The 24,599-nt window shown below is 36.6% G+C and overlaps 2 protein-coding genes across 2 annotated transcripts in view; both read right to left on the bottom strand.

Annotated features, from left to right (window-relative positions):
• Window positions 1-179: 179 nt before the first annotated feature.
• On the bottom strand, window positions 180-5,023 carry LOC144450357 (peroxiredoxin-5, mitochondrial-like). The gene is made up of 6 exons (XM_078140961.1): window positions 4,877-5,023; window positions 3,729-3,863; window positions 2,850-2,981; window positions 2,356-2,394; window positions 2,077-2,132; window positions 180-1,537 (listed from the first exon to the last, which is right to left on the bottom strand). The coding sequence occupies exons 1-6, from the start codon at window positions 4,949-4,951 to the stop codon at window positions 1,432-1,434; spliced, it is 543 nt and encodes a 180-aa protein (XP_077997087.1). The 5' UTR covers window positions 4,952-5,023; the 3' UTR covers window positions 180-1,431.
• Window positions 5,024-14,676: 9,653 nt separating this feature from the next.
• Window positions 14,677-24,599, bottom strand: part of LOC144453396 (protein phosphatase 1 regulatory subunit 21-like) — a 28,909-nt gene continuing 18,986 nt past the window's right edge. Inside the window, exons 16-18 of the mRNA XM_078144680.1 lie at window positions 16,206-16,304; window positions 15,537-15,671; window positions 14,677-14,985 (exon numbers count right to left, since the gene is read on the bottom strand). Coding sequence (XP_078000806.1) covers window positions 14,956-14,985; window positions 15,537-15,671; window positions 16,206-16,304 — 264 coding nt within the window. The 3' untranslated portion in view covers window positions 14,677-14,955. The remainder of the gene's footprint in view (window positions 14,986-15,536; window positions 15,672-16,205; window positions 16,305-24,599) is intronic.

Below are 24,599 nucleotides of genomic sequence, written 5' to 3' on the forward strand. Positions count from 1 at the left end.
CACTAAGTTAAGTTATACACAGATGTTGGAATGTCAGTGCTAGCTCAGTCAATTTGGCACGAACATTATCATTTTATGTATGGACATTCTTACCTTTGTCAATATTTTGTGCATGTAACAACAGGTCAAGTTATGCATGTGAAAACAAAAGTCAAAACTACACATTAGAATGCTTTCAAAAGATGACATTTATTTGTTGAGTACTGCTGCATATACATGTATATCTATCTATTTATTCAATCAGTCACTTCAGTACTGTTTAGGTTGATAACTAACACAGAAGTATTCACAGCTTTTGATATTGAGTTTGTCAATTAATTAATCACATGTACATAGACATACCCCATCCCTGTGGTGTCTGTCTGATAGTGAGTGGGGGGGGGGGGGCTATTACAATGGTACGTCTTTCTGTCCATCCATAATTTCTTTGTCCTTTAGTTTCTTTCAAATGTAGAATTAATAGAATGATCAGACACAAATCCTTCACAAGTGATCGTGAATGCTGCTTTCCTATTATACTATGCATAATTTAATTACATTTACTAAAAATGGTGATCTTACATTAATGGATACTGTCCAAACTTGTTATGTGCTTCATGATATCAATACCAATCATTTTACATTTCAAAAATGCATTATCTATATCACAACAGACCATTTCAGATTTCAGATACACATTTAATACATCATTTTTTAACAGGCAATGCATGCAATTACAAGAAAGAAAAACTTCACATCATTCTGGCAGGAATTCAGTTTACATGTGGTGTTTCAATACATGATATACATGTGGATATATACATGTGGTATTTCACTGCATGATATACAGGTGTTTCAATGCATGATATACAAGTGGAGTTTCAATGCATGATATACAAGTGTTAGCAAAAAGAACTACAGGAAATATTTGGTTTGAACGGTATGACAAAGTCTATCATTTATAGCATCATCTATACATACAGAAGTATGTGAAATATTTGGTTTGAACGGTATGACAACCAAGTCTACTATGCATAATGTAGAAAGTTGAAAATATAAATATGATAGCTATTCTAAAATGGAAAAAGTTTTGACAAGACTGGCCAGCACTTGTTAGTTTTAAACAAAATAGCAAGTAAAATATACAGATACACCAAGTTTGAATTCTGTTTGTACGTACATGTACCTCTTACACCCTTGTACTTTCATAAACTCTTGTCTCAATGTAAAAGTCAAAATGAAAAACTGAAATTAGATACTGCAGTCATGAATGACAATGTTCACCAGCAATGAAATTCTTCAATTACGAATAATTCACTTTATTCAAATACAGAAAGTAATTGTAGAATTATTAAAACTATCAACAGAAAGAATCCAAAACAAATTTGAGTATTAAATGCAGAAGACACAACACACAAAGTCATGCTGTTTGACATATGGTAAAATCATGTTTTACAATTGTTCCAAGACTGCATTGGCCAAACTACAGGTTAGTCCAGTACCATCAGGTTCCAAGTTGACATGTTTTACCACACCATCATCAATAACAAGTGAATACCTGGTATCAAATCAAGAATGAAAGGTTATTACATTGGGTGATAGGTAATAGATATTATTACAAATGTATCAGTGATTATTTGCATCGATGTGTGAATACTAGTGGTATTTGCAATGCAATGCTATAACGAAAACATTATTGCATATCTGGATGCAAATGATATGCAGATGATGGCTTGAAAGTGTGTGACCGCACAATTTGCCATTTCAGATAAAACATATGTAATAATAACAGAATCCCATGCTGTGTAAGTGCCAATGTTGGTACTCCATTATTTGCACTCGTGCTTGCACTGTTTTCTGTTTCACTTTCACTTACTAAGCTCATGAAATTATGGCTGTAGAGAACACTGCATGCCTTTATGTAAATATCACAAGTATGCCATAATTGCACTCACATGTCAAGAGGTTCTGTCATATTCAAACAGTGTTTGATGTCAGTGCCATGCTTGGATGTAACAGTGGATTTCAGAAATATGGCTGTCCATGGACACACAGACATATGAGGGACAACATTTACTATTGGGGTTAGTTACTTACCGTTTAGAACGAACATTCCCAAGAATTGCTGCTGCATCTAGTTCCATATCCACTGCCTGTTGATAACACAAAAGTCTGATAGTTAACACACAATCCTGCACACAATCTTTTGTAGGACTTCCATAATCTTGGAATACATGTAGGTCTTCTAATCATACTAAACTGACATTCATAATTCATACGACCCATTTACAGGTAGGCATAAGACTGAGGTTAGGACAGATTTATGTTTACACATAGGGCAGTCAATGCTTACAACATAATAACTGCTGAACTCACCTTTGTGAAGTCTCCTTTGAAATCTGCCAACATACGAACCTGAAATGACAATTCAAGTAATGATTTCCATTCAATTTGTCTGGCACCAATAAACCACAAAAAGACACCAAAAGTTTCAAACTCAGTTTAAAACTTTTTGATGAATGTTAATAATAATAATAGACAAACTAAATACAAGAATTGGCTATGAATTTGAATTCTATGTCAAACTTATATAAAATGTCCACTTCTTTATAATACATATTTATCATTTTGCTATTAGAGTCAAAATGGCAAAATAACAGTGACATGCATGTATCCTATAAGTGTGCCAGGTTTGGATGAAATTGAGTAGTGAGTGTCTGAAATATGGTTATCAATTTGTAGACAGACACAAGTTATTTGTATACCCCTTTTTTTATTCAGGGTGTACCCATCGAGGGCTAATGAACACTTCCATGAGAAAAAAAAATAGTAATTTTTTAATTGTTTCATTATTGATCATATTTACTGACCTTATCCTTGGCATTATGAGCATCACCCCATGCATCCATAACAAAGACATCGTTAACTGAAACACAAGCAACAACGTCTACACCCTTGGCTTTCAGTTTATCATGATCTGCAACATAGCCTGGTAGATGGGTCTGAAATACAACAGAGAGTAACAATAAACTGTCTGCTATTAGTTTAGGTAGATGGATCCGAAATACTGTATCACGTATGCTGCACAAAATATTAATACTAAAAAGTGTCTGCAGTATAAAAGAAACTGGTGGATTTTGGCGATGATTTTGAAGGTCAAGGTCCTAAAAGAAACCTTGCACTTGAAAATGGGAGGGTACACATTTGAAGGGCGTCTCAGGGTATATGTATCAAATAAGTAGTTGAGTTATGGAGTAAATAGTGATTTTTGAAAGACAATTATGGCTGTCATTCAATCTTATTTCATAATGTCATTGAACAAGGTTACAGGAATATAACTTTCTATGACATGACACCTTTATGCCAGGTTTGAATAAAATTGGATATTACATATCATAGGAATGGTTTATTAAGAACAGGAAAAAAACAACAATGTACAGTCCCCTTCTGGGCACAGTTTGCAATAAAGTAAATCTTGAACAGTAACAAGTTTAATGCCCTACCCCATGTAACCAGGGTCTATGATGTAACAGACTGTTCAGTGCTGTTTGACTTACAATCCAAAGTACACCAACCCTACTCCACTCTAAGAGTGAGTGAGTAAATAAAATTGACACCTTAATTGCTTCTGGTAGTACTACTGACATCTGTTTATTTTTTTTTACTAAAAATGTATAAAGCTCTTACATACGAATTCTGAATACATACAAGTTTGTAGCAAAGTTTTGTTTGACAAATCCTTGTCTCACCTTGGAGCAGCCTGGAGTGAAGGCACCAGGGACAGCAAATATTACACCTTTCTTGCCAGCAAACAGCTCTGCAATGTTGACAGTTGTACCTGGTGTACCCTCTTGTAATACCACACTGGGTAATTTATCACCAACCTGGTATTTAAAACAAGTATGGTTTAGCACATGAAATACGAGACATTTAGGTGTTCAACTGATATGATTCAGAAGAAACTTATTAATGAACAAGGGGCACATTAAATAGTAACATGATTATATCGCTAACTTTTTTTTATATCTACTGAGGAATGATTCATAAGAACAATTTCTTAGGGACATTTACATCAACATATGAACATTTCTTTAATATCAACATATGAAGTTTTCCACGGATGGATAACCATGGTCCTTTAGTTATTTCTACCAGGTAAAAACAACAGCTTTGCAAATTTAAAGTTACTCCAAGTACCTTCTATTTTTTTAAAAATATCGTATGATGTCTTGAATATAGGATAATGGCTCAGGTGGTACATCCCAGGGGTACACCATGGCGTCGGTTTTATCGCCCCGCCCACTTTATTCCATGATCCACACGTGTGATTTTGAGTTACATTACAGTCCTATGCGTGCAACAATTATGATCGCCTTTATGCCACGTCCATCCTAATTTTTTCTATTCTGCTTCATCTACAAACATTAAATAGAATCATCGTACTTCCATGTATACATATGTAGCATAGGCCCTATCGTGTAGAGTCTATGTATGTTAGTCCTGCTTACATGACGGTGCACGAGTCTATATTACTGTATACTGAGAATGACACCAACAGCGTGCACAGTTGGAGTGTAAAACGAGCCTCTATTTTACACCTCCTCCGTGCACCAGAAACTTGTATATAATTAGTTATAACTGTGGTCTCATTAAAAAAATCTCTGGTCGATCGTGACAGCTGTAAACTTGTAGTGTATAAGTCGTATTAAACTTCCGACACATGGCAACCACACTAATCTAGAACAAGGAAGTGACTGGGTGAGCAAGGACGAGGAGATCCAGACGTGAGCACTTGGGAAATCCCTGACTAACATTACAGTACGGCTCGCTACCACTGTACAAATGTACCAGTAATCACTGTGCTAGTTGCAACAAACTTTTTGGTTTATAAACGTACCTTGATAGGCATTCTGAGAGAAGTCGCTGTGAAGAAGGACCGTGAAAGTACACGAATTGACGCCGTAGAAAGCATTAAAGTGAAATATGTAAATGAGTGGCTCTGAGCTCGATTTAGATATCTCGCGATGTGCAGTGGTGGGCTGGCCGCCAGTAATAGACTGTACAGCGCATGAGGCAGCTTTCACTATTTTTAGGGGTGTTTTGAGGTTGAAGGGGCATATTCCACCACATGGACACGTAACTATAGACCACAGGCAAGTGAGAAATTACTTGTCTGTGACTTTATGTAAGATTACGTTCTCATGTTCGCGATGATAAGTTCACCGTGGTGATACTTCCATGGTTCATACATGTAGAAGAATACGATAGCACAACGTACCGGGAAAACAATGATCAATTCCAAGTGCAACGAACTCGGGCTTTCGGCCATTGGCGGACAGAAGTACTTCCCAGGTTTGCTTCTGGTGGCATGTTGGGGGGGGGGGGCAAACCATAGACGCGACCATATACGGGGAGGGTCCTCCAGACAGAGGTTTTTTTGTGTGTGTGTTCACACGGTATGAGAAAGGGTATACTTTTCAGCAAAGTAAGATATCCAGTCAGTACTATAAATTGTAAATTAAAAAATAATGAATGGAAACCATGTCATGCTCGGATTTCGTTGACCGTCAATATCGTGTTTTGATGTCTTCTTATGACACTTGCTCTGACACTACATTGTATTTACAGTGCGTTTCCCTAAAGCGAGTCTGTAGAATCTGTTAAAGTAGTATGCATGCTGTTACTGTATCATTAACTAAATACAGAGCCCACACAGTGTAAGTGATGTTCGTGTGTTATCTTTCTGGTGTCTATCTCAACATGAAACCTTCTGATCAGGCTCACTGATCTTGATACTTCTTTGACTCGCTTTGAGGAAAAACACTGTAGTACCTTTGACGATAATAAGATGAAAACATCATTATTACTACAATGCGCCATGTTCTTGCAAATGGGACACTTCAAAGCAATCTATGGTATCTATTTTGTATGACACAGTTGGTAGATATGAGAGAGGGTATCTTTTTTAAATTTTTGGTATGAAAGTTTGGGTTTAGAGGTCTCAGATGAGCCCTCCCCCTGTACCATTTTATCACCGTTGCCCCCCCCCCCCCCTTCGGGTTTTGCCTCCATGTCAGGGTTCACTATATAGATACATATATCAAAAACAATTTAAATTCCTGTCCAAACTTGTCGCATCAAAACGAGTACAGGAAGTATTCAACAGATTGCTGTATACCAAACTATTACATGTACCGGTAATACTCCAATTCATTGTTTATAATTTCAATTACAAGTGTAATAATGCATACTAGTATCTCTATTAGTCTTGCTGCTAGACGTTCGGGCTTTCTTTCGATGCTATAACTATAAGCGAACGAAGTTCGCATGTGAGGGCTTGCCCGAATCCTCGATAGCGTTGTTCGGCTGTGTGTCGTATTTTATCGGAAGAACATCCGAGGGCTAGCTGATAGACTATATCTCTAAAAAGAACCTTTCTTTGCCCACTTCCTTTTCTGTTTTCTATAACAACGCGTCTCTTTCTTTCAGCGAAGTTGAAAAATCACTCGGACTTATCATTGACTCTACACTCTCATGGACTTCACATTGTCAACATTTGCATGCAAAAGTATCTTCTAATCTTGCAGCTCTTCGTCACATTGCTAAATACTTAGATGTATCTACTAAAAAACTTTTCTACTTTAGTTATATTCAGCCCTTTTTTGATACTTGTTGCAACATATGGTCTCATGCAAGTAAAGGTGATATTGACAAATTATATAAACTTCAGAAGCGTGCAATCCGGCTAATTTTAAATATTTCTACCATTGAAATGCAATCCAAAGGGATTTCCAGTATTGACCTTTTTAAACGACTTCATATTTTACCACTTGAAAAGAGATTTCTATTTAATAAGTACATTCTGATTTTCAAATGTCTACATAACCTGGCTCCTATGTACCTCTCTGACCTCCTTCATAAAAGGAGTTCAAGTAACCAAATGGGCACCCGTTCCTGCACCAACAATCTTTTGTATTTACCATTTCCAAATTGTCGTATTTTTACTCAGTCATTTAGTTTTGAAAGCTCCAAACTTTGGAACATTTTACCTACTCACCTTATCAGTATTACGAATTTAACTTGTTTCAAAAAATCTTTAAATTCATACCTATTTGAATCTCTTTAATCCTTTTACATTGTCTGTGGTCATACAATTTTATCTCTTTTACGTTTCATACTTTTTAATGTTTTTCAATTTTTATGTGTGTTACCTTGTTTTGTTTTTGTTGTTGTATTGTATACATTTGCTTTAGGGCCCCTGGGAAGATTAGGCTGGACCTAACAGGGTCACCCTTTTTCTTTTTGAAATAAAAGTCGTTATTATTATATTATTACATACTGACAACAAACGGTGATCTCAGTCATGTCCGATATTAGCCTATAGGTGAACTATGGCTGGTGATTACGAAAGGTGATTGTCCCAACTGTTTTACGTGGTGTTCATGAGTGCGTCACAAAAAAGTCATTTTCACCACGTGCACCAACTTCTTTTAAAATGTGAGAAATAACAAATCCGCTATACATTAGGGAAGGGAATTCTGGGTAAGCAAACAATGCAGGTGTTTGAATACTTATGCTTACGTCACCGGTGCCCACATCTATCAGTCAGTCTATTGTTTTGATAAAATCCATATGGAAATAAGTATAGACACTTATGCTCTTGGTGACATCAGCATAGATAATTGGGCACCTCGATTGTTTGCATACCCAGAATTCCCTACCTCGATGTAGAGAGATTGGCTAATCTGAACAATGTTACTTCATTTATTTATTAGAGAAGTCGCATGATGATATGAAAGTGATTTTTATGACCAATGAACTAAATCAGCCATGCCTATCATTGACAGGTAAAAAAAAATCAGTTTCATCCCTACATAAGTCCATTTGGTATGACAAGAACTGTAGACCACTCCCTTCTCCTTATTTTAATCAGATGTAGATGTTGATACAATAAAATACATCCAAGTCATTCATCCCTCATCCATCCATCCACCCACTCTCACATTAATCCGACCCATCCATCCATCCGTCCATGCATCCATCCAAATGGTTTTCAGTCTCACTACACTTTGGCTCCAATCTGATTACAATCTGTTGCAATGAATAGGCTAGATTTCTTTATTTATCTCTGTGATTGCCACCTTGGGAGGCAGCAATATGATCACTCGAAACGACACATAAACGAATGAAAGAGAGGTAAATAAAGAAATCTAGCCATATTGACATCAGATTGACTTTGGCTCATAACACAGGCAATCATGGAATGAATATTTTTGGACATTTTATTCCATAAAATTGGCATGAATATATAATTACAACATCTCTAACCAACAAAATAGTTGTGTATGTATGTATAATGTGCAAATAAGATCAAACTGTAATACTGCAATACTTAGACAAGTTTTATAACTTTCAACTCTAGAGGGCAGTGTAACTAATAATTGATGCTGCCAACAATTTCCATACATAATTGTAATATTTTCTGTAAGACTCTTTTTGTACTGTATGTCAAAATACTGACAATCGTAGGACATTCCCATCACCTACTAGAATGTCACTGATAATGAAAGTGCCAACTGTAACGATTTTTAAAATATAATTTTGAGCGGTTTTTTGTACTGAATTACTACTGTAAAATACCATTTCAGAAATCAGTGACTCTAAGTTCAAAGTCAGTAATACAGGTATAGATATTATTATGATATTAAAACATGGATACTGTAATATAGAATATGAAAACTTAATAAAATGTAACTTCATTCTTTTTAAATGTTAAGTTACCAGTACTTGTGTATAATGGAAAAAATCTACACCATGAAACACTATTTCAGATACTTGAATTTCTGTGCAAGTTAGTGAATGTCTCAGTTCAGCTTTATAGTACAGTTTTAGGTGTGAAACCTAATGGTTGTCTGACACAGCTTTAGAAGAAGTTGGTCTCAACAGAAACAAGCGACCTATCGGTCAGAATAGCTCCGCTGTTTTTTTTTTTAATTTAATTTTTTATTTTGGTGACATGTAGAAGTGGTTCAGGTCTTCACTATGCAGTTTTGTTTTAGCGATGCAATAAAGTGGTTAGTGGTTTCATATGATGTCTCACTATAAAACACATTTTACACAGAAGTTGGTAATGTATTGTACTTTTATACCATAGTCACCATTTTATAACAAAAATCTACTGTTATGAAAAATTGCACAAAATCTCAGAAAAAAATGACTGGGAAATGCACACAAGAAAAAGAAAAAAAGAGGATTTTGAGGTTGGCTATAAATAATTCCAGTGTCTTACAGCTGTAACCCTTGAAAATTTTAATGATGAATGAAATAAACTAGGGATCTAAAATAATTTTGAGGCAATTTGAATTTCAATTTTCTAACAAATTTACAAAGTCAACAACATTCAACTTGTACTAGTTGTGGTAGATATATATAGGGAAGAAATGTATTAATCGCCATCTTAGTTTCCGTACGGCGACAATCTCAAGTTAAGTACCCGGAAGAGAGTCATTCTCAGCCATACGTTACAGTGGTAACACTCGTTCATGTTCGGTTACCTTTCACAAAGAAAACACAACGAAATGGTTGAAATGATCTTTTTTTTTAATTTCTTTTCATCACAACAACAAAATCTGCGTGATTGATCAAAAGTGTTGTAAACTAAACCAGAAAGAATTATCGGACTGGCTAAACTTCCCGATGAACTGGAGTAAGGTCCTACTACTTCCAAGTAAGCCTCGATAGTACTATAGTACGTGAGAAAATCGTCTCAAACTAGCGATACAACTTTCAAAATATAACTTGACATGTCTTCATTTGTTAGAGTTATACAATTCAAGACGGGTTTTCACTCGAAAACAACAATTCTGTGAATAATGACACTCTGAACGCAGCGATTTCTCGGACGATGTTACCACTGTAACGTATGGCTGACAACGACTTGCTTCCGGGTTAGTCCCTCATGCATACGGGTGGATTGTCGGCGATTAATACATACATCGTCTGATATTTTAATTCACAGTATTTCTTGTGACCGGCGCCTGTCAGCAGACTCTGCCATTTTTTTCATCATTCCATTGTATTTAAACCTTGTACTTGACATTTCGCAATATTTATAATTCTCAACAAAATACCTCAACATGCCTCACTTCGCTCGTACTCAAAGCAGCCCCGCGCGGTATGATCACTGACACTGATGACATGATGAGAGAGAACCTTTTCGGATTTACATGTAAAACGGGGAAAGATACGCAAAACATAATGCAAAGTCTAAAGCCAAATTAAAGTTGTAATTATTTTAATTATTTTTACTTGCCAAATATTTGCATTTTGGAAAGGCAAGACACGTTCATGTCGTTTAACTTTACATGTGAACTGTCGGCCATAACTTCAACCGCATGTCTGGCATGCCCTTCCTTACGCAAGTTGTCTGAATTCTGGTTCACTGTCATTCCAAATTGCACGACAATATAGAATTAACCACAAGTTACATGTTATCTGAAAACATCACACTTTTATAGTGGGTCTGAAGTGTGATTTTAGTGAGTACCAAGAACGTCCTGTGTTGATACTCAAGATGCTTGCTGTGGAAAATCGCTCGGTCAAATGAGGTCACCTTCAGCTTCTGGTCGAATCAGGATAGAGTATGCAAATGAGGATGTTGCGGACTGATTTGAAGTTTACAACCCTGTTTCGAACAAACGCTTGTCATTTGGGCGCCCAATGCGTAGAATTATGACTATAGCACATATTACATTGCTTGTTTGACGTCAATAGTGTCTTTTGAAAAGTGGCAGTTTACTTAAAGTCTCGTCGACTGATTTCCAATATGGCGTCGGTCATTATGCTCATTAACATATTCATTTTTTTTTCAAATTACAAAAAAAAAATCATAAAAAATAAAAATGAGGATGTGCTGACTTGAAATTAACAAATCTGAGTAAGCTACCCCCTGCGCATCAACACGCCAGATATCAAAGCAATCTAATAAGAGGTTTTCAAGGAGTTGATGAAAATGACATTTTATGAAAAAAAATCATAAAAAATTGAAAATGGCACAGATCAACTTGGCATGAACAAATCTGAATAGCCTCCCCCCAGGGAACATGCACACCAAATATCGAAGAATTCCGACTGTCACTTCCGGAGTAGATAGTAAAAATATAAAAGTTTGACGGACACCTATGATTCACTCTACTCTCTATACCTCAATACCCACCTATACCTAAAGCTACGCTTTCAGCTTTCGCTGACAGCGGAGCTAAAAAAAATGATCCCGTGTAAACCCTATGGCTCCACTAATAACACTATTGCCAGAACCAGAACCTAGGCTAGGATAGCATCCCAAACCAGAACCTAGGCTAGGATAGCATCCCAAACCAGAACCTAGGCTAGGATAGCATCCAGAATGAGAACCTAGGCTAGGATAGCATCCAGAACCAGATCCTAGGCTAGGATAGCATCCCAAACCAGAACCTAGGCTAGGATAGCATCCAGAACCAGAACCTAGGCTAGGATAGCATCCAGAACCAGAACCTAGGTTAGGATAGCATCCAGAACCAGATCCTAGGCTAGGATAGCATCCAGAACCAGAACCTAGGCTAGGATAGCATCCAGAACCAGAACCTAGGCTAGGATAGCATCCAGAACCAGATCCTAGGCTAGGATAGCATCCAGAACCAGAACCTAGGCTAGGATAGCATCCAGAACATAAATTGAGTTTACACATTTTATGATTCCTGCATTGATTATTAAAAAGTATTTGTATTCTAATTACTGAAGAATACATAGCCATCACTTGGTAGCGACACACATCTCAAACTTGGTAGTTTAATAGGCATATATATATATAAATACATATTAAATAATTTGATGATCCACTGGATCATCTCAGACATTCAGTATGATTGCTAGATTGCTAGCCAACAACAAGTCTCTAGGCTACAGTAAAGCTTACATTCAGTATGGCAACATGATATATATTTATCATAATGTAACCCGTAGGCATAGTGGCCAGATTTGCCTACCAATTTCACTTTTTATAAATATAAATATTATAGCATCTACTTGGCAATCATACATAAAGAGTTACTGTTAGGATTGCTGTCCTGCTCAGCTTAGAAGTCATGAAAAGTAAAATCTGTGTCAGTGTGATATCCTGGAGAACATGGCCTGGTCAGATTGTTTGAGGAAGCAGTGTACACCAAAATGACACATCAAGAATCAGGTAAGCTTAGCTGTGTAATTATGGGATGTCTTGCCTAGCAGCCTGGAGACTTGGCCATCTGGCTTGAAAACATTGTTCCCCAGAACATATACTGTCAAGCCAGTATGTTGAGTCAGATAAGCAAGGCTCTGGGATATACTGTCAAGCCAGTATGTCAAGTCAGATAGCCAAGTCTCTGGGATATACTGCCAAGCCAGTATGTCAAGTTAGATAGCCAAGTCTCTGGGCTATACTGTCAAGCCAGTATGTCAAGTCAGATAGCCAAGTCTCTGGGATATACTGCCAAGCCAGTATGTCAAGTCAGATAGCCAAGTCTGTGGGCTATACTGTCAAGTCAGTATGTCAAGTTAGATAGCCAAGTCTCTGGGCTATACTGTCAAGCCAGTATGTCAAGTTAGATAGCCAAGTCTCTGGGCTATACTGTCAAGCCAGTATGTCAATCAGATAGCCAAGTCTCTGGGCTATACTGCCAAGCCAGTATGTCAAGTTAGATAGCCAAGTCTCTGGGCTATGCTGTCAAGCCAGTATGTCAAATCGATAGCCAAGTCTCTGGGATATACTGTCAAGCCAGTATGTCAAGTCAGAGAGCCAAGTCTCTGGAATATACTGTCAAGCCAGTATGTCAAGTCAGATAGCCAAGTCTCTGGGTTATACTGTCAAGCCAGTATGTCAAGTCAGATAGCCAAGTCTCTGGGATATAATGTCAAACAAGTATGTCAAGTCAGATAGCCAAGTGTCTGGGATATAATGTCAAACAAGTATGTCAAGTCAGATAGCCAAGTGTCTGGGTCACATATTTTTACATATAACTAAACTTGCATATAAACAATCTGGTTATTCTGTCCTGAATAATCCTGGCACCCACCTACAGACACTTGGAACCTTCCCCACTAAATTTCACACCACTCTCTAATAAATTTTCCAGTTTCAAGTTTTTGATTTTGACCCAAAAAAGTTATACTTTAGACCTGATCTGCATATCAATAATGAAGTTACCTTATACTGGATACACAGATATTCCTACCCGGCAAATTTTAGACAATCTGCAAGGTACAGTCCTTATGACAGCCTTAGAAACATCCCCATCAATATTCACACCAAGTTGCAGAGCATTTTTTGAGTTTACATATGTTTTTTAACCCCAAAATAACATTTTGACATAATTTGTATTTTGTTGGTCACTTTGCCTTGGAAAATTATCAACCAAACCCAAGAGTAACACCATAACCAAATTTCATGGTGGGTATTTTACTTTACTGAACTTTATCTGTATTATGCTTTCTTTAAGAGTTGAGGTATTAACTCCTATTATACATGTAACTTTTTTGTTAACATTGCCAAAAGACTTGAGTTTTAAATGCAATCGAAGTCATCATTAACATTATTACAAAATCTTAATACTTTTATATCCTTGCTAATAAAATTTACGTGACATTTTTGTCAATAATAAGCAGTGACACATTTTACACATCAACTTGGAATCATTATTGCTTTACATTGTAACTAAAAAAAAAAATACTTGAAAGATTAGAGTTTCAATATTTCAAATATTCAAAAATATTTCTCAATGTGACCCCTTGTGAATGCAGAATTGATGGAGCTTTCTTCAAGGTGTTGTGTAAATTTGAGAATGTATAGTTTAGCCATACGTCAATTCATAGCTACGTTGTCATGACATGTCAACCTATAGACGTTGGAGAAAGACTTCTATGGTCGACCCCCATGTATCATTGAGGCAAACTTATATATTTGTTATACTGCCCTCTATAGGTCAGCACAGGAAAGGTTTACCCCTCACTCTAATAGATTCTTGCACTATATTTGTGCCCATTAAAGTTTGTTCAATTCCCAGGTTCTACGTCTGTAAAGGAGTGTGTGGTTGACTACTGAAGGGTTTTCACTGATGAAACTATACGTTGTAACATAATTTCTTATCCTATAGTCTTGGTGTTTTGGGTATGTGGCAGTGGTCACCAACAATCTTAGACAGGTTAAGAATACCAAGCCTTCACATACTTGTTCCTGGCAATCAGAATGATGTATTAATATAACTGATCTACTGATACAATATAAGATAATATACATCTTGATTGATAAAGACAATCCACCCGATTTCACATGTCTCTTCTGAGACACATGACAAATGGCCCATTGTAGTACTACATCCCTTGCGATGCTGACAAAATGTTGCCAAAAATTTCGGATTCACTTCCAAGAAATATTTTGACTTTGTGAGTAGAAATGTCATTACTAAGTATGAACCCAAGGTCCATGAATATTCATTCTCGCAATCCACATGATAATTATAAATCTTTTGTAACAGAAATTATGACAAGACAATCAGAAGACAATCAACCAAGATGGTGAGGATTTTGAAACATAGCCTATGACTGGCTAAGAAAATGAACCCAGTTGATAAAGTCGTTTGTAACATGTACAGTGAGTCGAGGGATTGTTGTGTTTTATTACACACGCTGTGATTGGTACATGATAAATAGTGGTCTATTCAACATAAGGAGTGCCTGTTTGAACACAACATATCAACAAGCTAGTTATGCAGACATCAAAGGATTGCCATTCCCTCCTGTGATTGGTCTATGTAAACATCAAAGGATTGCCATTCCCTCCTGTGATTGGTCTATGTAAACATCAAAGGATTGCCATTCCCTCCTGTTATTGGTCTATGCAGACATCAAAGGATTGCCATTCCCTCCTGTGATTGGTCGGTGTATACTATCAAATATTAAGAAGTCTTATTTGTTCTTTCCTTTCTTGTTTGTTGGCTGGAAAAAAAATGGAGAGAGATTGCATTATATTACTTATTTTAAAGTAATGATTTGACATAATTGACGATAGACTGAAATTGATATCAACTTTACATCAATTACTATTTCATAGCTCCTTTGTTTTCCTCGCATTGAGGAACACTAAGTGAAAGTTACATACGTGTGGTGGTAGAGGGGCAATGGGTAGCCATACTACTTTTAATACCCAAATTACATTTTGTGCTTATTCACTCAATAACACTGATAAGTGAGTGTAACACCATGTGAACATTCTATATACATATGTGTGTGTATGTGGTGGGTAACACTACTGTGGATTTGAATTGTTTGGTTATTCCTCCTTGAAAATATACAGCTGGAATTCAACTCATGAAGTTTTACTCCAACATTTGTGTGTGTGTGTGTGTGTGTGTGTGTGTGTGTGTGTGTGTGTGTGTGTGTGTGTGTATGTGTGTGTGTGTGGGTGTGTGTGTGTGTGTGTGTGTGTGTGTGTGTGTGTGTGTGTGTGTGTGTGTGTGTGTGTAATTGTTGAATATCAATCTACTCACTTTAGAAGCAGCTGTCATTTTCAGAGCATCGATTTCATCTTTCTGTGACGTTAGTTGTTCATTCATACTGCATAGATGATCACTCATCATACTCAGTTGAGACTCGTAACTACGGGTTGTTGTCTGAAGTTCATCCTGAAATCACAATAATGCCGAGTACAGTGTCTGGTTCACAATGATCAACATAATACCCATTTGACCCACAGCAAGGTGAACAAATGATAATCTCTTTTGATGTAATCATTTGTATTACATATAAGATATATGTACCAGTGATTACTCACACAGGTGCATGCACATACTAGTGGAACTTTCACCGATAGTAATAATATGTCATCCCCCAATAATCTACAAACAAGAGTGGAAATACCCTGACACACCTCTACTGTCAGTGGACTAATCCAAACACATCTCTATCGCTAGTGGACTAATCTAGCAGCTACTGCTATCTCATTCTCAAATTCCAGTCTCAAGCTGGGTGATACCATTACAGTATGGAAGGTACATATTTCAAGGTCACTATAAATGTCCATGTATAGAATCATCACAGTGAGGTGACTTACATCCCTCTGAATGAAATCAGATGTTCTTGAATTGAATGACTGGATTAATTGTTCACCTTTAAATCTGTACCTTAAATTAGAAATTATACATTATATGTATACTCACCCTCAGTTGTGATATACTTTGATTTGATGTGGATAATTCTACTTGCATTTTTTCTTTTCCTTTTTCTGTCAAGGCAAGCCTTTTCTGTAATGCACGACACTAAAAAAATATCGTGAGAAAAAAAAAATGTTCTATCACACAGATGAACATAGAACAGAGAAACATGATGTGAAATGTCTATAAATATATATTTGTTTCTATTGTAATATCATAAATCTGATGGACAGAAGGGTGACAAAGATTTGAGCCAACTCTCAAAGATTGTTCACATTTCAATGATTCAATTGTCAACAAATTAGCATAGTACTAGCATAGTACTAGCACAGTATGTCAGGTAGTTCGAAATTCAAAATGTTTTGAATGAAAATCTTATTTTTATACCTAATTTGCATATCATTATAAGATTAAGTCTATTGTCTATGTGCACCACCTAGAATTAGAAACTTCCCCATAAATGTTTCAGAAGAATCCCATTTTTGACCCAAATCATACACCTGACGTCAGTGTGGTGCAATCATTTTGAATAATTTCGCAAATAGACACCATAAGAAATATAAGGTCTGGAGGATTTAGACATTACGTTTACACACACACACACACACACACACACACACACACACACACACACACACACACACACACACACACACACACACACACACACACACACACACACATTTCACAACATGCCTTGCTATTGAATCAACATGCCAACTACCCAGAAATATGTGTCCATTTCCTCTTTCCCCTCTCCCTATATTGCCATACTTCCACTTCTGCACCTGACACTTCATCATATTGCCTGTAGTATTACTGAACCTTGGTAGATTTTGTTTGGTCGATCATGTGTGGGTGGGGGTGGGGATGGGGGTGGGAGTGGGGTTGTTTGAGCTGATTATTATGTCACACATAATGGACAAGGTTTTTGCTAAGGTTGGTTGAACACTGGTAACACAGAAAGGGAGAATATGATAAATCTGGTATAGTATCATAATTTTGGTGGGGAACCCTGGTAAAATGACAGGGGAACTCTAGTAGATTTTACCTATACTGCCCTTAAAAACACTGATGGACCAACTATGTATCATCTTATTTAAAGTAAACACCTTTTTATTGATATTGCAAAGACACTGGTTATTCATACATATATAGATTAGAAGACTGCAATTGTAAGTGTATTAACCCTGTGTTCCATACATATAAACTATCAGTAAATGCACTTTCTAGTTCATTCACCCATTATCTGCATGTACTGTATCATCTACAAAGTAGGACACACCATTGTACTGTATACAAGGACTTTCCTTAGGATGGCAAACCATAGTCTGGATGATACGACGTGATGATGTGTTGTGTCTGTGTCATGTCGTGTTGTGTACATCGTGCGACGGGTATCAGTCAGTAAAGACAAAAGACTAATCCGGGCTAAAGCTTAAGGACACGACACATCTCAGTCTATGTCTTGGTAAAACCATGGATATATTATTTCTAGGTAAATACCAATACAGTACAGTACATGTCAAAAGTGTTGCACTATTTTATCATTAAACAAATACATGTTACTTTCAAAACCCTCATTTCATCAGTTTGTTTCAATCAAGTACTCTGTATTAAACAGCATTTGGTACACAAACATACAGCAGTGTTTTGGAATAGTTTGGTCCAACATGGTACACATAACACTCCTCTCTGTATAATGGTTCAGTCTGATAAAGGTGACCGGATGACATACTTCTCATTGAAAAGATGGAAGATTCCATTTTATTTTGAACAACCACAACTCTGTTACAACCTAAAAATAAAGGAATAGTCTGCAGTCGGTGTCCTTTTTCTGACCTTTTCTATCAACCTTGAGCAAAAAGTACAGTCTGCTTTATTCAATTTTAATACAGACTTTGGCAGTCTCCCAAAGTGTGACTAGACTGACACACATATATAGACCATGGAGTTGACTGTATAGTCTAAGACATATGACTGTAACAGTCAATAAGGACACAAACAAGGCAATATATCTTGATAAGACCTAACAAAAAATACTGTGTGGTTTCAATTATACTCAATGTTAGAATAGGTGGGATCGGTAGATTATTTATTTATTTATTTATTTTTTTTCATATGTCAGTGTCTAGTTCAGGTAGTTGTGTTTGATCTGGTCTCTGTGTTATGGGTTTCTTCCCATCAGATGTACAGCCATTACAGATTGGAAGAACAGTTTTATGATGTCTTTTTAATTTGATGTCAGTTTCCACATTCACTATTTCTCCCAAGACTTCATAATTTTTGTGATTTTATTTTATTTTTTCTCTAATATGTAAAAAAAAAAATAGTTTAGGGTTGGCAGTGAAAAACTAGGTGGGGGTCGGGTAACGGGAACCAATCAACTTTTTTAGGCCTAATTATGGGGAAAATGAAAAAAAAAGTCATGATTTTTGTCAGTTTCAAACTCTATTAAAATGTTAATAAACCAGTCTTCTAACTAGTCAGATCTTAAAATTTGTTCAGTTTTTCTAAAACTGAAATTCACAAAATCAAAATGGCAGTTAGGATAGCTGAAATAGTGTAGTAGTGTAGACTGCACAATGTTTGATCAATTTCTACATTTTTAACATTTGGCTGCTGCTAAGCTAAGCTGACATTCAGTCACACAGTTATCGTATATAATGTTATTCACGTCAAATGATGTATGAAATGGATTCTTTTAGAAATGTAGTATGTCATACCCTAGTTGTTGATGATATCCGTCAAACCATGGATGTATTAAGTGAGAAACAAGGACAACAGAGCTGGACAGTTTAACTGTTCCTGCCCAAAGATGAAGAGAACCGTTAAGACATTCACGTAGACTATCATCATATCAGAAGACTGACGATAGAAAGTGACAATATTAAACGTAGATCAGATGTGTGTGGCTGACGATAAGAAGTGACAGAATGCCGTCAGCTGTATATACAAGAATTCTTTATCTAATATTTGAATCTAAATGGGAATATGACAGATGAAGATGACTTCAATGTGAGAGATCACTTTGTTAACAGTTAGGTGTAATAATTGTGATAGCGATGATTGCTATATTAATTTTGAGTGAACCACACGAAAAGTGTTGAGCTGTTCCTCCTACAAAACAAAAAGTTGGCGTACAAAGTATTCAGTAAATAAACAAGATATGTGGATAATGTCTGATAATTTGTTGGTAGAAATGACTTACTGCACTGTCAGTATTCAAGTGAACAGCTGCATGAAAATATGACTTAGTTTGAAGTTGATTCAAAGTTTGTCCCCACTATAAACTGATTTTTTTTAATACTTTGAAACAAACACCCTTAGGTGGTTTTTAAATCAATTCAACAATCAGTTTGACACCGTTTTTTATAGTGCATAGGGAGATTGGAGAACTGATTTTGAAGCACTTTTGAATCAATTCAGATTTCTATGTGGGGACAGAGTATTTATTCCTGCATGTCAGTTTGGCACATGTACATGACATGTGCATTTGATATTTAGAGTACAGCCGCCCTAATTTATACTATCATTCTTCTTCTTTGCCATGTTAATTATTTCGTACTAATGAATTCAAGTCAGACACTGTAGGGTTGTATGATGTGATAGTCGTCTGTGGCCTTCTACGAACTCTGGAAGAAACCATTGTGAAAATGAACAGTCTTGGCTCAGTCTGAAGCTGCTCTGCCCATGAGAAATGCAGATGATATTGACCCACCACCTAAACACCCCATTACATAGTGGTTGACTCTGAAGCATGGCTGTGTGAATGTCTCTTTCACAATGACGGGATTCATCTGTTGTGACCTATATCGTTATAATAAGTGAAAGTGATAGGTTCGAAAGTTCATTGAACTGAAGTATGAATCATCATTTGAATATGGGAAGTAGATCAACGAAAAAAAACTAGTGTAAGCTGAGACTGTAACATCATTAGCACCTAATCCAGCACTTTGAGATAGATTTATAGTTTAGGAACTAGGTCACATGAATAGTTTTTTAACGTTTATGCACTCTAATTTTAGCTCCATTGTACTTTCTCTGAACCAGATATGCAGAAATTACAGAAATCAACTTGCCATATTGTAGTAGTCTCTGCAAATGTTGGTTTATGGTGTCATGGCAAATTTTGTATCTACATGGAAACAAACGTGAGTTCTACCTATGTATCATGCAACTCTGAATTAAATGTCATTTTTTGGAACTTGGTCGAAGACTATAAACATATCCCCACATGTCATGTTGAATTGGTTGAAAATCAAATTTAAGACAGTTCTCCTATCATTAGGGGGTGGTTTTGAACCAATTCAAAGTAAATTGCTTCAGAACCGACCAAAAAGCAGAAGTAAACTGGGAACAGGAACAGGTTTCTAATTGATTTAAATGAATTGATTCAGTTTGAATCAGCTTAGAATCAATGCAGGTAGGGACTGTTTGGTTAATATTCCCAATTCTAGGTATACACACACATCCATTATATTAGTTATCACAAACTACTAAAGAAACAATCCTTACTACATATGTACCACTGGTGTGTGCACATACTGGTGGTATTTGCACTCCAGTGCAATACAAAAAAACATTATTGCATACATACATGCAAATGATATGCAAATGAGGACTAGATCATTCACTACACATGAAATCATGCTGTATGATTTTTATCGAAATTTGCCGTTTCAGATAAATATTACAAAACCCCATGCTACATGAGTTCCAGTGTGGGTACTTGGGAGTATTTGCACTCATGCTTGCAGTTTTTTCGATGGGTGCAGAGAACACTGCAAGCACTTATGTAGATACCCTGAGTACACCACACTTGCAAACTGACATGGCATGGGGTTTTGTAGACTGTCGACAGTCGCTTGCGCCTTTTTTTCCTACGTTTTATCTAAACTCCGATCCGGCACAACACTAGTGTAATCGAAAACTGATATCGAGGGCCGAAGGCCCGAGTGGTCGAGGGCCAAAGGCCCTTGTGCCGGATCGGAGTTTAGATAAAACGTAGGAAAAAAAGGCGCAAGCGACTGTCGACAGTCTAGGGGTTTTGTTATGTTCTGAAATATCTGTTTCTTTTACTTTAATATGTAAAATATTTGTCAACTAAATTTCTATTTTCATCAACAAAACTGAACAGTCAGGACACTTTGATTGTGGCAGTGCACCGATGAATATTGAGTTTACACAGAAACACAACATCCAAGATGTGTATCGATGAATGTAGAGTTTACACAGAAACACAACATCCAAGATGTGTACCGATGAATGTAGAGTTTACACAGAAACACAACATCCAAGATGTGAGGTATGTATGAGTACCTCTAAAGGTATTCTGTGACCCAAAGTGCTACTAGCAGTTTACAGTAGTACTTGCTGTGTGCGACCGTAAGTGATACTAGCATAGGCTATCTTAGACAAGAGTGTGAGTGCGAGTGTAGAGTTTACACAAAGACACACAACATCCACTAACACTGCAATGTAGAGTTTACAAAGCCACACAATATCTACATGATGTACAGTGTCTACAAATTCATCAGTCTGTATGAAACATCATAAATATTTATTCAGTTGCTTGTGATAGGCTAGTCTCGGTTACCCAGACTCTCATCTCTGAGGGTGCTGCCTACGAGACTTCCCCAAATGTTTGGGCAGGTCTGGTAGGCAGTGCCCCCAGAGACGAGAGTCTTGGTAACTGGGACTAGTGATAGGCAGAAACCTGTGCACGTTACAAAAGGAGGTCATATACCCTAGAGGTCAACATAAACTAGTTTACAGGAACAATGAAAAGTATGCTGAATTTATCAAGTGGGTGTGACCTCATTCAATAATCTGGAGTTCAACTTTTAGTCACCTTAACTATAAAATTGAATATTGAGAGTAAATTAAGGTACATCTTTGTTAAAAACTAGTATATGATGAGATACTGTAACAACACACTAGTTTGTGGAATTATGCGGCTCTAGAGAAACGAGATTTATTTGACCCTTTTCATTTATTGTCAGACAAATACGTGATCATTGAGGATTTAGCATATTCTAAAAGAAATATCAGGTCACAGGTGTTTGAGTTGAACGGTCGCATTCAATACCATGATTTTAAGATATTTAAAAGACATTGCTAGGTCATTGTACCCTGCAGGCCAACTCTGACATGCACATTGTCTTTTTTTAATAATTCAACAGACTCAAATAAACACTCCTATCTATAAATATGGACTACTTAATATGTGCAAACAGTTCATATATTCACCAACCAAATATGAGCTGTCCTGGAGATTTCAATTAAAACTCCGACAGAAAGATAAGGCGCAGGATGTACTATTTTTGTGCTAAACATCTGTGTATTCTGATGATGTATACTGCTATGACCTGATATGCCCTGCCTTTGAGTACCTCAATAATACAGTCGCTTTCTATAACTATATCAATGAACTTGGTCATGAATTGTTTAGAAATACAGTCATGCATATCTGCTTATACAATGTACATATATCTATACACTGTATAAGTTTGATTAACAGACACGTCCCTCAGATGACGTCTTCTCCCACCTATGTATGAATGGTTACATCCTGCCCTACATATGGTAATAACCAATGGTGATAACTCGTGTCACACTGACAAATAGTGTACAACAAGGAGTCCCTTGATGAGACTATTAGGTTATGAGGTAGAAGTGGGCTAAATGAATCATATGACCATGCAATGAGGTCAGGTTAGGTGGTATATAAGGCACAAGACTGACTCAGTCTATTGAAATAGGTTTACTTAATTGATCTGGGTCAGAGGCAGCGGAATTAGACCTTGGAACAGGAACATCTCATTTGTACTAAGAATATGTATAACATGGGTACATATGTCACTGTCAGAACTGATATCATATTGATGATTAGAGATACCAATTTAATTGGTAAATTACATGTAAAACCTTGCACTTCCACATTGGTCTGGGTGTTTACAGTGAGTAACCAGATATAAACTGAGTGCTTTTCATAAGAACAAAAGCAAGTCTGCCGAGTGCACTGTACAATATTTTACCCACAACTCTCTCTGATTTGTACTGTTGGACATCATCTCCTTGAAGTCAGACAGATCTCACCAGAGTACAGGGTTTTGTTAGAATATTTTTGCCATTTTCAAAATGTATAATTGCCACTGATAAATTTCTGAATACATATCTTCATTGGTTCTGGTATCAATGATTTATTGTAGAAGGAGTAGCAATTTTAGAAATTTGTCAACAGATTTTCTTGAAAGACATGCAAAATATTTTTTTTACGAAACTATGGAAAATATATGCAACTGTTATGACTTTGCCAAAGATATAGATTTATTTGAATAGGTATGACAAAATAAATTTACGTACTAAAACTCATCATACACACTGTCTACCCAAGTTAGTGATACTTTGACATTGAAAAGTGTTTTATTCAAAGTACATGTTTCATTTAGTTGCTGGTACACTTTTATGCAAAATTTAGAACTTTATTTTTGATTCCCAAACGTACTTTTGTTGCATATTAATCAAATGTAATTACTATGCTTAAAATGTTGGCAAATATGGGTTATTGAAGAAGTTATAAAATAAGGAACTTTAAATCAGATAGAATTGTGGGTAAGATATTGTACAGTGGTGTGTTATTCCTCCATGTTTTATCAGATTTAGACATTCTGAGCAACCATACATGGTACATGTATATCCCTAGCCCCTTAATTGGGAAATTTCATCAATTATGAAAATGACTCATAACAAGTTAAAACAAGTCATTGAGAATGACATACTCCCCGCTATAATTGGGTTTTAAGGAATTATCACTACTCTGATCACGCAACAACACTTGTGAACCTAAATCAAGCAGACTTAGATATGTTGTGTCTGCTTGTTGGACATGGAACATGCCTACAACAATAAAGGATGGGTCGGGTATGGGGGATCGTATCATGACGAAAATGGATATGCACATGTATGTCATAGAACACTGTCCTAATACCAACTTTGAATGAGATCTGTTCAAGCATGTCTGAGTTATGGCTTTGGACATGGAAAATTCACAAACAAAATAGCTGCTGGGCGGCCATATTGGATCGTATCATGACAACAATGAATATGCACATGTATGTCATAGAACACTGTCCTAATACCAACTTTGAATGAGATCTGTTCAAGCATGTCTGAGTTATGGCTTTAGACAGGGAAAATTTGCAAACAAAATGGCTGCTTGGTGGCCATATTGGATCGTATCATGAAACAAATTAACATGCATATGTATGCTATTGTATGCTTCTCCGGTACCAAGTTTGAAAAAAATCGGTCTAGGCATCTCCAAGAAACGGCTGCGGACGGACGGACGGATGCACAGACGCACGGACGGACACACGGACAGACGGAACCCAATCC

Source organism: Glandiceps talaboti, chromosome 2 (assembly GCF_964340395.1).
Source record: "Glandiceps talaboti chromosome 2, keGlaTala1.1, whole genome shotgun sequence".
NCBI lineage: Eukaryota > Metazoa > Hemichordata > Enteropneusta > Spengelidae > Glandiceps > Glandiceps talaboti.

Bases quoted from the DNA above. Each gene is read 5' to 3' on its own strand.
- LOC144450357 (XM_078140961.1), bottom strand. From the start codon at position 4,951: ATGCTTTCTACGGCGTCAATTCGTGTACTTTCACGGTCCTTCTTCACA. The intron at 2,982-3,728 runs GTGAGACAAGGA...GTTGTATTTCAG, and splicing joins TCACTCCAGGCTGCTCCAAG to ACCCATCTACCAGGCTATGT. The intron at 2,395-2,849 runs GTCAGTAAATAT...TTGTCATTTCAG, and splicing joins CTCATAATGCCAAGGATAAG to GTTCGTATGTTGGCAGATTT.